The sequence below is a fragment of the Dermacentor silvarum genome, chromosome 2, assembly GCF_013339745.2.
Source record: "Dermacentor silvarum isolate Dsil-2018 chromosome 2, BIME_Dsil_1.4, whole genome shotgun sequence".
In the NCBI taxonomy this organism is placed as follows: domain Eukaryota; kingdom Metazoa; phylum Arthropoda; class Arachnida; order Ixodida; family Ixodidae; genus Dermacentor; species Dermacentor silvarum.
Window position 1 is genome coordinate 164,578,086 of NC_051155.1, and position 15,700 is coordinate 164,593,785.

A 15,700-nucleotide genomic window follows, 5' to 3' on the forward strand; every position below is an offset into this window, starting at 1 on the left:
ACCACCATATATGCCGAGCTTATATTTAGCGTCGACACTTGTATGACCCTCCCACCTGCCGGAGTGGCTCAGTGGCTAAGGCGTTGCGTTGCGTTGCAGGGCACGACGTTGCGGGATCGAATCCCGGTCGCGGCGGCCGCGTTTCGGTGGAGGCGAAATGCAAAAACGCCCGTATGCTTGCGTTGTAGTGCACGTTAAAGAACCCCAGGTGGTCAAAATTAATCCGGAGCCCTTCGCTACGGGGTGCCTCACTAGCAGAACTGGTTTTGACACGTAAAACCCCAGAAAGAAGAACTTGCATTGACCCTTCTTTTTTTTCTATACACTACACAAAATGTTTGAAGTTCGCTTGTACAAGATACCATCATTCTGGTGCTTAAACTGCATTATTCTCTGAGTAATGTAGCGAGTAATGCATGATCGGCCAATTAATAAGATTTTACTAATTAGTTCTAAACTAATTACTTTACGACGCATATTGCAACTTATGAATTGTAGCCGGCAAGTTCGCAATGCGTATCCATTTGAAACGCATTCTCAGGATGGCACTATTTTCGATATATTCATTCCCAAAAAATGCGAAGAAAGACATTGGCGTTCTAATTATTTTGATAGCACAAAACAGCATCCTTAAAAAAAAATGAAATCGGAACAACAGTACATTACTACCGCAAGTTTCACGGCGCATATCTTGAAACCGGTGCCATTTTATGAATTCTTCCCACAGAGGTGTGCATTGCACTAGCTCTGACTTGCCACAGTTCGTAAATTGCAATATGTGCGATAAAGTAATGACTTAAAAACTTAATTCTTAAAATTTTGTTAATTAGTAAATTATGCATTTTGATTTACTGCGCAATAATGTTCGCTTCATCGAGTAATTTATCTAAAGGACTATAACTCTGCTATCTGCCCAACGACATCTTCTTTTACAACAACAACAACAACAACAACAACAACAACAACAACAACAACAACAACAACAACAACAACAACATAGAGCAAAATATAACAGAATTAGCTGTTTTACAACAGTCGATTAACAAATAGGTTATCGGTACGGAACACGATGCAGGCTAAGGGCATGCATCCGTCCAGAGCTTTGCAGAAGGGATTGAGGGCAACAACAACAACAACAACAACAACAACATAGAGCAAAATATAACAGAATTAGCTGTTTTACAACAGTCGATTAACAAATAGGTTATCGGTACGGAACACGATGCAGGCTAAGGGCATGCATCCGTCCAGTGCTATGCAGAAGGGATTGAGGGCAACAACAACAACAACAACAACAACAACAACAACAACAACAACAACAACAACAACAACAACAACAACAACAACAACAACAACAACAACAACAACAACAACAACAACAACAACAACAACAACAACAACAACAACGCCCCAATTGGTATAACGAAACAGATCTATCCGGCAAATACACCAAAATATAACAGAATTAGCTGTTTTACAACAGTCGATTAACAAATAGGGTATCGGTACGAAACACGATGCAGGCTAAGGGCAATGCATCCGTCCAGAGCTTTGCAGAAGGCATTGATGGCAACAACAACAACAACAACAACAACAACAACAACAACAACAACAACAACAACAACAACAACAACAACAACAACAACAACAACAACAACAACAACAACAACAACAACAACGACGACGACGACGACGACGACGACGACGACGACGACGACGACGACGACAACGACAAAGCCCCAATTGGTATAACGAAACAGATCTATCCGGCAAATAGAGCAAAACATAACAGAATTAGCCGTTTTACAACAGTCGATTAACAAATAGGGTATCGGTACGGAACACGATGCAGGCTAGGGGCATTCATCCGTCCAGAGCTTTGCAGAAGGGATTGATGGCTCCACCGTGACGCCATTGTGATGACGTCGCAAAGAGCGATGGCGGAGCCGTCAGCTACGGCATAACAGCGGTGGGGAGGGTGCTTGCGCACATCAAGGCACTTTATAATCTGTAGCAAAGAGATTTGGCAATCAGCTCAGATCTATCTTGATGCGAGAACTTGTGAACACCATTGTGCCACAAGTACAGGCTCCGTTGGCACCTGTCACCTCGAAGACTGCATTTATATAGACCACGGTAGAAATGTCGTTGCTCCAGAGCTTCGGTGCCTGAGAATCATCACTCTCCCGAGCATCTTGGCGCTATGTTTTTTTCACAATGCCCTGCTGCAGAGCCAGACGACAGGTCCTGTCAACGGTGAACTGGCTTCAAGAAGTGCTTTTTTTTTTTAATGCTTTTCGTCACAGCACTACGTTGGCATACCATAGCATAAACAAGCAGCTGCAGTGGAACAAATTTTAACAGCGGAGCTGTTTAAGCCGACCGGCAGTCCGTGAAGCGTGTACAAAAGACCTCGCTGAACGATGAGGTCACCGCGCGTTGCCTAGCAAACACCTCGCGCAGCGGCGCGTGCTTCGCCTCCTCTCCGTGTCGTGCACATGTTGCCTTGGCATGGGATGTTAAGGAGAGGGAAGGAGAGCATGTGCGCGTCGCGCGGCCAAGCGAAAATCTGCGCGTCGGCGGCGAGCCGATTCGGAATACCGTACCCTAGCAGCACTTGGCATTTCCGAGCAAAACTTATTCAAGCCTAGTGAAACCCGGGATAAGCTAGGTCGATCACCAGCTCCGCTGTTTACTCCAGCCTTGCACCAGAAGTGCAAGCTGCCCACGTTTTTTTTTTTTTTTTTTTGGTATGCTATTACCTTTCAACGAAGGGTGGTCACGCCTGCGTACGAAGCTCTGTTCTTCAACAAGTCGCCGGATCCCGGGTGCGACGTGGTTGAGCCAGTCACGGTGAATCACTTGTTATGAATATGTACAGGCTTAATACCTGTGCTACACAGCTTCATTACCAGATCGCAGAGCTCATTTATTGCTGCATCAACGGCTGGATACTTTCAGACAGGAACCATGCCCAGGTAGCGAAATGTCATCTACAACTGTTTGCTGCTGTACCAATTGAAAGCAAGTTAGTAGATTTATGAATCCCACCAGAAACCCAATAGTAAATGGCTTCTGTCTTTCTTTTTTTGCTTCCTTTCTTAAATAATATTTTAGAGTTTCGTAATACGACCAGCTCTTACGCGATTCTAACCGTTAATGACATCCCCTTTGAATCAAGGGGCCGACAAATAGTCACCTGGCCTGTGTGAGCCCCTAAAGAGTTACCACATAGCATTCTGCAGACGTCTCGTTTATCTCGTAAAGTTAGCTATTCCTCTGACGATTCCATACTCACCGGTTTCCTGTTTTCTTTCCACCAAAACACCCGTCTTTTGCTTACCACCATCGATGACCAGTTAACGTTACCTTCAGCTTTGAACCCGAGCGAAGGAGGACATTCGTTACAGTTCTTGTTGGGGGGGATATTTTCGCAGTGTATTACAATACGGTGAGACGTCTCCAGACTTTTCCTGCAGAGGTCCCACCCTGTTACGAATGTTAATGCGATAGCACCATGAACAGATTTCGGCCATTTTGGAGGTATCTAACAGAAAATGTGGGCCAATACCGAAGTTTAACACAGCGTCTCAAAGCGTTATAGCTACCACGAGGGAAGAATGCGAGAAACGGACACGTGACTCAGGCGCCAGCTTTTCAAATAGCGACTCTGGCACGAGAAAAAGATGCATGCGAACGTGGTCTGTTTAGAGCTTTGGGCTTCTACGCTAAAACATAGAGGCTTGATTCCACCATCGCGGTCACGCATTTATTTCTAGCATTATAAGCGGACTTCACTCAAATTGGAGGAGGGTATAAAACACACACACACACACACACAGCACACACACGCACACGCACACACACGCACACGCGCACACACACACACACGCACACACGCACACACGCACACACGCACACACGCACACACCACACACACACACACACACACACACACACCGAATTGCAATCATGCAACACACACTCATGCAACCTGCATGCAATCATGCAACTCATGCAATCATGCAACACCACACCACACACACACACACACACACACACGACCACACACACACACACACACACACACACACCACACACACACACAACACACACACACACACACATGCACACACACACACACACACACACACACACACACACACACACACACACACACACACACACACACACACACACACACACACACACACACACACACACACACACACACACACACACACACACACACACACACACACACACACACACACACACACACACACACACACACACACACACACACACACACACACACACACACACACACACACACACACACACACAACACAACACGCACACAAACTCGAGGTGTGTTGAGCGTCCGCGAGCGCGTCACAGTGTCTACGAAGTCGATTTTGTTAAGATATACGAGGTATAGACACGTCACATTAATAAATGAGTGTGCAAGGTTGCCCGTGACGCTCGCGCCCCTAGTTGTCGAGACGTCACAATCTGCACTGTCGCAGTTGGTGGTGCTAATTTCTGGCCTGTTCCTTTTGGTTGGCCCCTGTATGTTATTGTAGCCTTAGGTAGCCTTATTGTATCCTCAGGTAGCCATCTTGGATCTCAAAAAGCAATGCAATGCCCCTTGTTTTATCCTCCAACTTTCTTATCTTGAATTTTTTTTTTTTGGGTAGCAGTCTCTGTAAAACTTCACGGACTCGTTTCGACTAGGCTAATGCACGTGCAGCCACCTCACCGATATCAGTGGGAAGGCCACGGTGCCGAGGAACTCCTGCTTCTTGACATCCGTGAGCACGGTCACTTGGAGCACGGCGTGAATGTCCGTCACCTTCCTGCGTAGGACGGCGGGGGTTGTGATTGGACAAGATACGTTTGCACGACAGAGCGGTTCATGAGAAGACGCACCAGTATATCGCGATAGCGAACATAGTATTAGAGAAGATGGCCAGCCAACTAGCAACTCTGACTAACGTAAAGCTTCGAGAATTTGGAGCCTTGGTTCGCAGTTGATACATATTTATATTCGCACCGCGACTAAGCGCTGCATGAAGGTTGAAACAGAATGATTTGCCCTAATCACATGCACGCGAAAAAAAAATTATAGAGGCTATCGTGGCTATTTCTATCCCATCTCGTTTTTGTGCGGGGTGATCAATTTCAAGTTTTACGGAATTTTTAAAAATAGCCTGCTGCAGATAGCTTAATTTTAGTCTTTGAGCTGGATTATTCAGGGAGGCGGGCATTACTTGCACGAGAAATCTAAACACATATTTAACTAATTAACGAAAATTTCCTTATTAACTTCTTAATTCATTACTTTACGGCACATATTGCAATTTACGAATTGTAGTCAGTGGGATTTCAAGGCGTATCCACTCAGAACCAATTTCCAGAATGACCCAATTTGGAGATATGTACTTTCAAACTCGCTGTAAAAACACACTGCTGTTCCACATATTTTTTAAACCAAACGCCCTATTACGCATTGAAGCACAAAAGCATCTGAAACGTCCATGTATTTCCTCCCACACTTTGGGAAATAATATCTCCAAATTGGTGTCATTCTGGAAATTCATTTCAAGAGGATACGTCTTGCAAGCTCACCGGCTACAATTCGTAAATTGCAATATGTGCCGTAAAGCAATTAATTAAGAAGTTAATAACGTGAATTTTCGTAATTAGTTGAACACGGGTTTCGCTTTCTCGCGCTAGTAATGCCTGCCTCTTCGAATCATCCAGCTCAAGGACAAGAATTATGCTATCTTCCATAGCTGATTTTTAAAAATTCCGTAAAACGTAAAAATGATCACCCCGTATATCACCTTTGTGCTGGTGCAGAAATGAATCGTGGTGACTTTAGTGCTGACTACACGCTTCTGTTAAACCAGCCATACGCTTAGAAAGCCTGTTTGAAAATCGTATTCTTGGTGAATGTACCCTAAACACTATTAGCCCTTGGAGCAGGTTCTGCAAGGTCACACAGAATGGAGAGAGGTTTGCAACCCTCTGTCGGCGCTCCACGATCTCGAAGGCCCAGACTCACGGTTCGAATCACAGTTCTATTTGTATATACGTGGAGCTAGTGCTGATGCTCGCCGTTACTCATTGCTGTACGCAATGACAGTGACAGCGTTAAGTTCGTATTTCTATATGCGACGACCCATGTTTGTGCCTTCAGAGTATGAGCAGCTAGAAGCGTTCATCTTACATGCGGTACATGGTGTTCCAGGTGGGGTTGACGGTCTTGGGGTCACCTTTGTTCCAGAGCATCTTTGGCGCCAACTCGACCACGCAGATGGCATTCAGCTTGTTCTCGATGTAGTTCGGGGCAATGGTGCTGGCCCGGTGCGCTAGCGTGAACGACCGAGGCAGTGAGTGAACGAGAACTAATGTGACGGCAGCGGAATGCAAGTAAAACAATAGTTGGCAGTACTTTTTTTTAGCCTTTAAAAGCTACAAGAGGGTGTGATGTTGGGCTAGTTGGTTTCTTAGCGTGGGAGCAGGGGCAAGAAATGAGGAATGTGATACACTACAAAACCGTTCACACCTTTAACCTTGGAGATGCCATACAGACGCCCTTGACACACCCTGATCCCCTCTGCAACGCTGTTTGGCCCTGATTGTTTTATAAATAAATAAAGCATTCTTGGCAGATTTATAAAAATAGGTCGAACGAAAACAACCGTACTGCAATGCATTCAAGGGTGTACGTAGGGCATATTTCGCTGGTTAAGTCTCTAAGGGTGTAAGGGTGTTTCATTTTGGCAATGTATAGTGATAGTGATGATGCCAACGCGAAATTATGTGTACAAACCTCTGTCTTCAGACACTGCTCAATTAACAATGATTCGTCTCATGCTGTTTTGCTTTGAAAGCATGTACTGCTACGAGCGTCTAAACACATCGTGGGTCTTCCGTACTGTTATTTAATTCCGTGGCGTTACTCGAGAATGGAGAACGTCAATAACTTTTTGCGACCGCATTCGGAATCACGTGACGCAATGCGTACCTAAAACAAGAACTTCGCCCACGTCATGCAGCTCGCCTCCAACGCTCCAGCGTTCCTGCGAAGAACAGTGGTGCGAAATGATTTAATGATTTTACGGTAGCTCCTTTACTGCACTCGTTTACAGTAAGCGATATCGAGGCACACTATATCCTAAGATGGAGTGTCTCGAGGCCCGGTATCGTCAAGGGCGGTGAGTCACATCGTTACACTGACACATTAGACTGACCGAACTACCTCTTAGGAAGGCTGAAAGGGAGAGAGGACACTTTGACGAGTCATGCGTGACGTGTACACTCTGACGCAATACTGCGTGTCGAATCCTGTACAATGGAGGGACATGATGAAACGTAGAGCGTGAGGCGACTTACGTAGGCGTCCGAGATTCGCTTCCGAATGAGCTCCAGCGTCTGCCGTGTCGGGATGTCGCAGACCTCGGCGAAGTCCCACGCGCCCACCCTCTCCAGGGCCATGCGGAACCTGATGGTGCCGGCGTTGTCGTCCAAATCCTGCTTCACCTCGTACGTGGCGCCGTACTGGTAGTCGACAAGGTTCAGGTTGAACCTGCACATGGGCGCATGTTCCACATTAACCGCTCACAAAGAAAAAATGTTTTCGGTAGCATGGCTTCGGGCGTCACCCGCGCAAACATACCATTGGGTATGGCAGATCAGTTCTGTGGAAGCCCGCGAGGTTGAGGAAAGTTCGCGAAAGGGAGTGTGCGTGTGCGATTCGTAACGACACAAGTATATAGGTGAATGCTTCTACAAATGCGTGTATTTACAGTAAAGTGTAGGCGCGCGCGCGCGCGCGTTGTGTGTTGCATTTTTTTCTCATCTCTGTGACCTCTTTTGACTACCTCACTGTAGGGTGGCAAACCGGATGCAGCCGTTGTTATCCTCCTCGCCTTCCTTTTTCCTCTCTCTCTCGCTCTCTCACTTTCGGTACGCATGTGTGAGGACCTGAATTCTTTAAAAAATCTTACATGCTGCACCGCTTACATCTAAAGGACGAGCGGCTGCCAATTTAGTATGCGAAGTGGTGCAACGTTGCGATTCGCCATTACCTGCAAAAAATTCAGACGTCGTCGTCGCAGGCGAATAATAGTAAGTAGAAATCGTATCGGCGGTTGAAGTATATACTTTCGCGATTACTTGGCCCTTGCCCGTCGCGTGCGTCCGAGAAATTCTCGGTCATTTATCCTTTTATAATCTCTCTAGTACATGGTGAGTATATGGTGAGTAACCGGTTCTAATTAGCATTACAGTCCAGGTTACATTTCAAGTTAGGCCCGAAAACTCTCAGAATAATCTCTTGCATCGAAATTTGTCGGCCTAGTATGCTCAATACAGAGTACCTTAGTCCAAAGAAGCAGAATAATGTGAAGTATATTTTCTTGATTAGCGCTATCGCACGAATTTTATTACCCAGCATGATGATGTCAGTGAGAGCTTATTTGAGTTTATTTTGTTCATGTCGCACGAGACATGGCATCCGTCTGGCCCACGTGGTCTGGCTTCCGTCATGCTTTCTCCTATAGTGCGTGGCATTAAAATGATTCACTTTGTCGGAGTTATCTCGATATATTAATTGAGCTTAACTGACCCACCACCAACTAGGCCTGTATGCACTCGTGTACCGAATCCTGGAACTTTTTTCCTGGAACCTGCCATGTAGTCTCGTCACTCTGAGCGCGCGCATTCATTGCCGCTGCATTAACAGCAAGAGCGTAACAGCGGCTAATTAGTAAAGTTTCTGCTGTTACGCGCCTGTCCAATTTCGTCTTGCGAAAACTAATGAAAGCTATAGCTAAATCAGTCTTGAGCGCGACATATGTGCTCTCCATTGTGCCAACGGCTCACTTTATTTCGAGGAAGAGGGATTATAGGGACGTGTCTGCTCAACAGCACCCTTCTCGCTTGCGTGTTTTTGTCAGAATGGACTTTTTTGTTTCCTTGAATTCATGATCTATTGTCGGCAGCGCTAGAAGGCTTTTAGGGATGACGAAACAAAGACTTGTTCAGGAACGAGATAGCAGGCGAAGACGCAAGAAAGAGCAATAGAAAGGACAAGTACGTCGGAGTCTTCTGTCTAAGTCTGTTCCTCCTTGTGCCTGCGTCAGTTACCTAATGCATCTGTTAGCTTTGTCACTTTTTTTACAAAGCGTCTGGACGCTGCTCAGTTGCGGTAAGGTCACGCTACGTGACATTAATAGTTCAAGATGGAGGCTTTATTTTTCTCTCTTGTTTTTGCTTTAGTGCCTTTATAGTGTCGTCTGCAGCATTCACCAGTGAGATATATGTCGTATCGGCTACTTTATACTTGCGGTATGTAGCTTAGAGACAATTATTTATGATGTCTTGAATGTTTGAACGGCTATATCGGCACATGCAGATATCCGGCTGTGACTTGTTATAGCACATTTACGCTCGATGACACTTTAACGTCAACTTTGCCGGCGGGCGGAGGGGCGTGGGAAAGTGATTTCGTTCGTTTTTACTGCAGCTTACACATGAAAACACCATCACATACAAACACACTGGAGAGAAACACTTCACACTGTTATTGACCAAGACGATTACACGATGTTGGGAAATTGAAAGCGGCTCGGATCAGAAGACAAAGAGCTGACGCTGAAATTGAGAGAAGAAAGTGGGGAATGGTAACAGGGGCGTGTGCTGCGTGGTTCCAGTAACCCGGCGCTCTAGAGCGCTGTCATAGCGAACAACAAGTTGACCCCACTAAGCGCAAACACTGTCACACCGAAACAACAACAATGCTAAATATACTTGTGTCTGCGTGGCAGCTATAGGTCTGACGACTCGTTGTTTGCCGACAATGTTGACCAATTCGTAGCCCGGTCGGGTAGTGGAATGATTTCAAAGAGAAAGGAAGTGGGCGGTGGAAACGGGCGACTATCCGATGGTGTGCCGAAAATTGGCAATTCGCGGATAAAGAAAGCTTGCTGTTGGCACAGGAAACAGAGTAACTGGAGATATCTAGGAGGGGGTCTTGTTATGCACCGTTGCACTGGATTTTACTGACTAGATAATTTCAGCCGTATCAATTTCCCGCCTCGATTTTTCACGAGAGGGAGACTTCATACCTATTCCCAGCTACGCGCCGTTCATCTTGCTCCCACACTAGTGACGTCTGGTATTTGCAACCTCTAAGTAAATCCAAACACTACGACAACATGCGAGAACCTGCGAGATTGAACCTGCCAATGCATGACAGGGATAGTTGGCATCTATCTGCAATGCAGCACGGAGCTATACGAATGAAACGGAGTCGAGGCCTCGGATTCGAAAGATGCGCCCTGGTTTGAAGATCAATCCAACCAACAATCCAACAGACGCTATTCCGGTTGCGCTAGCCAGGACGTCAGCAGTCGACAGGTCGATGGCGAATAAATTGGAAGATAAACAACTGAAATATATCTAAATCCCTCAAAAGGGTAGACAAATTCACGAAACGGAAACGTGACATCTACGCGAATGTGGTGCGAACATGTGTTGAGGAAAGCCGCAAGAGGTTCTCTGAAAATTTTCAATTTAATCAAGCCGATGACTGTGGCACGTGGCCGGTAAAACTGACCGGCCGATGAAGTCGGTAGTGGCCGCGGGGTCCTTGTCCATGATCATGACCTGCAGGAACAGGCTGTTGCCCACCGGTACGAAAATGTCGAAGGGCTCATTCCACACGGGGTCATTCGTGTCTTCCATGACCTGCAGAGGTAAGCGCACGCTAACAATTCGCTCAGCAGGCATACTGTTTGAACGAAGCGTTTCTCAGTGCCCGATGAGAAGCATATGCATCACAGTGTTAAATATTATGCTTAAGTAATTAAGGCACTGCAAGTGTAAACGTCGGTGGCCAAAAATATAAACGAAAATCAGAACAAACGCGTAAATAATAGACAATTAAAAGCTTCTACTTCACGAATATATTTAAACCGTAGAGCCCTCCGGCCTTGACCATACACCTATATTATCCATAATTTCATCTCAAGGACGTTTAGCATTCAATAAACAACAGCACAAGGAAAGTACCAGGAGCACGTGATACACGTATTTTGATGAGATATGTTCAGGTTGCTATGGTATATTGTTAAGCTTACTGGTGCCTAAAGCTTTACTTGCTAATTTTCAAACGGTGCGCTTCTTTCTAACTTATCTTAAACATTCGTACGCTCTTTCGATGCAGTGTTTAATAACTCATCACTGCGTCATCTCTGCGACGATTTAACGATCGACATGGTTGATCACGACCCCTCGCGTTTGATATGTCATTTATATGGCTGAATTGCCGTACTAACACCTCCCGTTATAAATGATCAACAGCGCCCGAACAATTGATGTCGTTGGAGCCAGCGTTTCGACAAGGGTGCTGACTTTTCTTCGTCGGGACCTTTACAAAGACAAATCCCGTTGTCGAAACGTTGGTTTCAGCGACATCGATATATATATATATATATATATATATATATATATATTGCCACCTGGTGTTTTGAGCCAGCAAACGATCAGCATTGCGTGCCCAGCAAGAACGGCGAAGAAGACGACGAAGTCGAAGATCCCGCGCCAGCTGGAGAACCGTCTTTTCGTGTCTGGCATTCTTCGGGTCTGGCTGCTAGTACTGTTGATTGATCTTGCCTTAGCGCGTGACAAACTGGTGGAGGTGCTGGGCAATCTAATCTATGCACCAAACCCCTCCGAGCAGCAGGAGCTCCAGTCCTGTACCGGTGGTTACGCCTGTACACCGCGCCAGCAGAAGGATCCGTGGACAAGCCCCCGAGTTTGGACTCCTCCCAGAGACAATGGCAGCTCCGACCACCCCAACCGGTATGGAAGGCACTACGCCGATTCATTGCACGCTACTTAGTCCGCGAACGCCGAATCCTTTCCACGGTGCCATGCATGAGGATGTTGAAGATTGGCTGGTGCACTATGAACGTGTTGCCTCGTACAACAAGTGGAACGATGCAGACAAACTGAAAAACGTATATTTCAGCCTTAACGATGGCGCACGTGTTTGGTATGAGAACCGTGCAGATGCCCTAACTTTAACTTCTTGGGAAGAATTCAAACGCCGTCTTTTTGAGACGTATGCGAGCCCTGATCGCCGAGAACGAGCTGAGCGTGATCTCCAGTCCCGTATACAAATGCCGAATGAAGGTGTCGCAATGTACGTCGAGGACATGACACGTCTCTTTCGACGAGCCGACCCCAGCATGTCGGAAGAAAAGAAGGTGCGGTACCTGATGCGCGGAGTGAAAGAGCAGCTGTTCGGCGGTCTCGTGCGCAGTCCTCCAAAGACTGTGTCAGAATTTCTTTCCGAGGCCGTCACCATGGAACAGACTCTTCGGCAGCGGGCACCATCATACGAACGCCAAGTGAACGCTGCCTCACCTACGGACTTCGGAGCTCTCGGGGGCCACGTCGATTTCTTTCGAGAGCTCATCCGGTCCGTTATCCGCGAAGAACTGCAGAAACTGTCGGTACCCTCACAGCCGACGCTCAGCTCTTTGTCCAGCGTTGTCCGTGACGAAGTGCATCATGCGTTAAGAGAACCACCCTTCAGCACAGACGCTCAACCGCTAAGAACTGACAGCACCCGTATGTCATATTCGCAAGCTTTGCGGCAACCTGCCCCACCTTCCTTCCCGCTTCGGACCGCGTCTCCGGCCATACTACAGTCCGACCAAGCGACCTCTTATTACCACGACCACCGACAGGCCCCAAGGAAATCAGACGTGTGGCGGGCACCTGATCGCCGTCCGCTTTGCTTTCACTGTGGTGAAGCTGGGCATGTCTACCGACAGTGCTCTTATCGAGAGCTCGGATTACGCGGATTCTCGGCAAACTCGCCGCGACCTAGGTTCGGCCAGCGTCCTCCTGCGATTGAAGAATACGTTGCCCAGCAGCGCGGATCCTCATCAGCTCGACACCAGTCACGCTCCCCTTCGCCGCGGCGATTTTCTCCGACTCGCCGTACGTATTCGAGCGTGGTGCAGGGTCGGTCGCCCAGTCCGCGCCGGGAAAACTAACCACAGCGGCCTTCGGGGGCGAGGCCGCTCTGTCTGGACGTACTCAAGGACCCCTGCTGACCCGTACGCGACCCGACGATACATCGACGACGACAGTACCTGCTGATTACAGACGACGAATTTCCTTGGACATTCCTGTATTGCTCGACGGTCGTGACGTGACTGCTTTAGTGGACACTGGAGCAGATTATTCGATAATCAGCGAAAAACTGGCCACCCTTCTGAAGAAAGTGACGACGCCTTGGAATCAAACGCCAGTTCGTACAGCTGGCGGGCACATCGTCACACCACTCGGCATGTGCACGGCACGAATACAGATTCGCGGCTCTACGTTTGTTGCCAGCTTGAGCATTCTCCCTCAGTGTTCTCGTGACCTAATCTTAGGCATGGACTTTCTCAGGGAGCACGGAGCTATCATCGACATTCGACAACGCCTCGTCACTTTCTCGACAAAGAGCGCCGCTGCGACGACCAACACCATCCACGATCGAGCACCTCTTCGTGTCATCGACGACGCTGTCACGTTACCACCGCGTGCAAGTATCGTGGTTCAAGTGGCATGTGACAGACTCTTACACGGTGAAGCGGTCGCAGAAAGCAATCACTCTCTCCTGCTTTCTCAAGGTGTTTGCGTAGCAAGAAGCCTTATTGATCTCCATGATGGTCACTGTGACGTTCTTGTCACGAACTTCAGCTACGAACACCGCCACCTTTTCCCTGGTACTGTCATCGCCTACGCCGACCCGATCGCCGACGTCACTGAATGTTTTGCTTCCCAGGCAATCGGCACTACTAAAGCACTTCTAAGCAACGTCGACATTAGTGCAACGCTTTCTGAAGACAACAAACAACCCCTGCGTGACCTGTTGCTCGAATTCCACTCTTGCTTTGCACGGTCGTCGAAGATACGTCAAACGTCGATTACTAAACACCGTATCATCACCTATGACGACGCGCACCCCATACGGCAGCAGCCTTATCGTGTTTCCCCGACCGAACGACATGCCATTCAAACGCAGGTGAAGGAAATGCTTCAAGACGGCGTAATACAGCCTTCATGCAGTCCCTGGTCGTCGCCTGTCGTGCTTGTTAAAAAGAAAGATGGCACGCTTCGGTTTTGTGTTGACTACCGGAAGCTAAACAACGTCACAAAGAAAGACGTATACCCGTTGCCTCGTGTCACTATATATATAGTGATTTTGATGGAAGGAAAAGAGCCGCTGTTTTCTGAGCCGACGTGGGGGGGGGGGGGGGGGGGGCACGGCTCAGTGACAAACATCGGTTGCTCGACAACTGTTTATCACATTGACGCTACGTCTCCCTGCGAATATCTGTCTCGTTTGGATCATGCAATAGGTGGCGTCCGAATCCACGCCCCAGTAGGGAGCCTACATTCAAGCGCTGTTAAAGAAGCGCTTGCATGTTGGCTCCCTACGCCCCAGAGACCGCCCATTGTGGGTAACAGTAACTGATCTCGAAGACCAAGCTTTTGCTGGTTGCATGCGCCGTAGCGATTGCGAAGCTGGAGGCACGTCATAAACGCCATGCTTTAAACACACCTACAATAGCGTTATGTTTTCCTTGCGCGACTGACCGCCCAAGGCACGCAAAGTGCCTCAAGCGTCCAGTCGCGCAGCAACTGTGCGTGTATTCGCGCGCTTCTTTCAGGCTCGGAAAAACACTTTCATGTAGCGCGTAATGTAGCACGTATTGTTCAACAGAAAGCTGTATCGGGAGTTTTTCATGCTGCTCTATACAATTTTCTCATTGACACTTTTCATCTAATTATAATATTTGAGAAGTCGATTAATTAATTTAGACAAATTATGTAATTAGGCGGAATGCAAAAAAATAAATAAATAATATGAGTATCTCCCAGCGACTGCAAACCACATTACCTTGGTTCTGTCCCGATACGTGGTATATGCATATTTTAAAATTTTGGTGTACGACAGCTGGGACACCCTGTATATGCGTGAACGTGTAAACGCCTTTAACAGTCGTTAACAAAAGAAAGGACAAGGCGCACATGCGTTCAACTCGCCAAACTAGCTGCATATACGCAAAGTTTCAAGCATAATCGTTAAGGCGTTTCTAAAGCAACAATTCAAAAATTTGCTGCCTGAAGGTGAGTTTCGAAGGTTCCGATGGTCATTCGAAATTTTCCTGTTGCGGTGCCAAAAGTATGGGTATGTAACATTGGAATTTCTCCAACATGTTCCTTCCAACGCACGCTCTATTCCTATACAGGAATAAAATTACACAATGTTTCATTTCGACATGCCTAAACCACACACTTTTTTTTGCCACCGAGACATATATCTTAATCAGCACAAATTTCGTAATCTTACGGCACATAAAAAAGCAACTACAACTTCGGAATGTCTGTAGCTTACAGCTTTCAAGGCGTACTTTATTTTCACCAAGCTCCATCACGATGCCCGACAATTCCGAAGCGACTCACTGTCGGATACCTCATGCAGTTTCAAAGCACAATTAACAGAAGCTTTTCAAGTTCCTAGAACGCGTCTATTAAGTCATGATGATGTGTCTACGTTGCCCTCGTGACATCGACCTCGCCAGGCTCCGCTTGCATAGGCACGCATGACTCGCAGCTT

General features: G+C 47.2%; 1 protein-coding gene across 6 annotated transcripts in view; it reads right to left on the minus strand.

Moving 5' to 3' along the window:
• LOC119441162 (multiple C2 and transmembrane domain-containing protein 1-like) overlaps positions 1-15,700 on the minus strand; it is an 80,525-nt gene that overhangs the window by 19,923 nt on the left and 44,902 nt on the right. Inside the window, exons 3-7 of one of the 6 annotated variants that reach the window (XM_037705834.2) lie at positions 10,631-10,761; positions 7,405-7,597; positions 7,037-7,091; positions 6,236-6,377; positions 4,763-4,859 (exon numbers count right to left, since the gene is read on the minus strand). The exons of 1 other annotated variant lie outside the window; for it this stretch is intronic. In XM_037705834.2, the coding sequence (XP_037561762.2) occupies positions 4,763-4,859; positions 6,236-6,377; positions 7,037-7,091; positions 7,405-7,597; positions 10,631-10,761 (618 nt within the window). The remainder of the gene's footprint in view (positions 1-4,762; positions 4,860-6,235; positions 6,378-7,036; positions 7,092-7,404; positions 7,598-10,630; positions 10,762-15,700) is intronic. 4 more of the 6 variants (XM_049661822.1, XM_049661826.1, XM_049661825.1 and 1 more) reach the window with 4 other exon arrangements.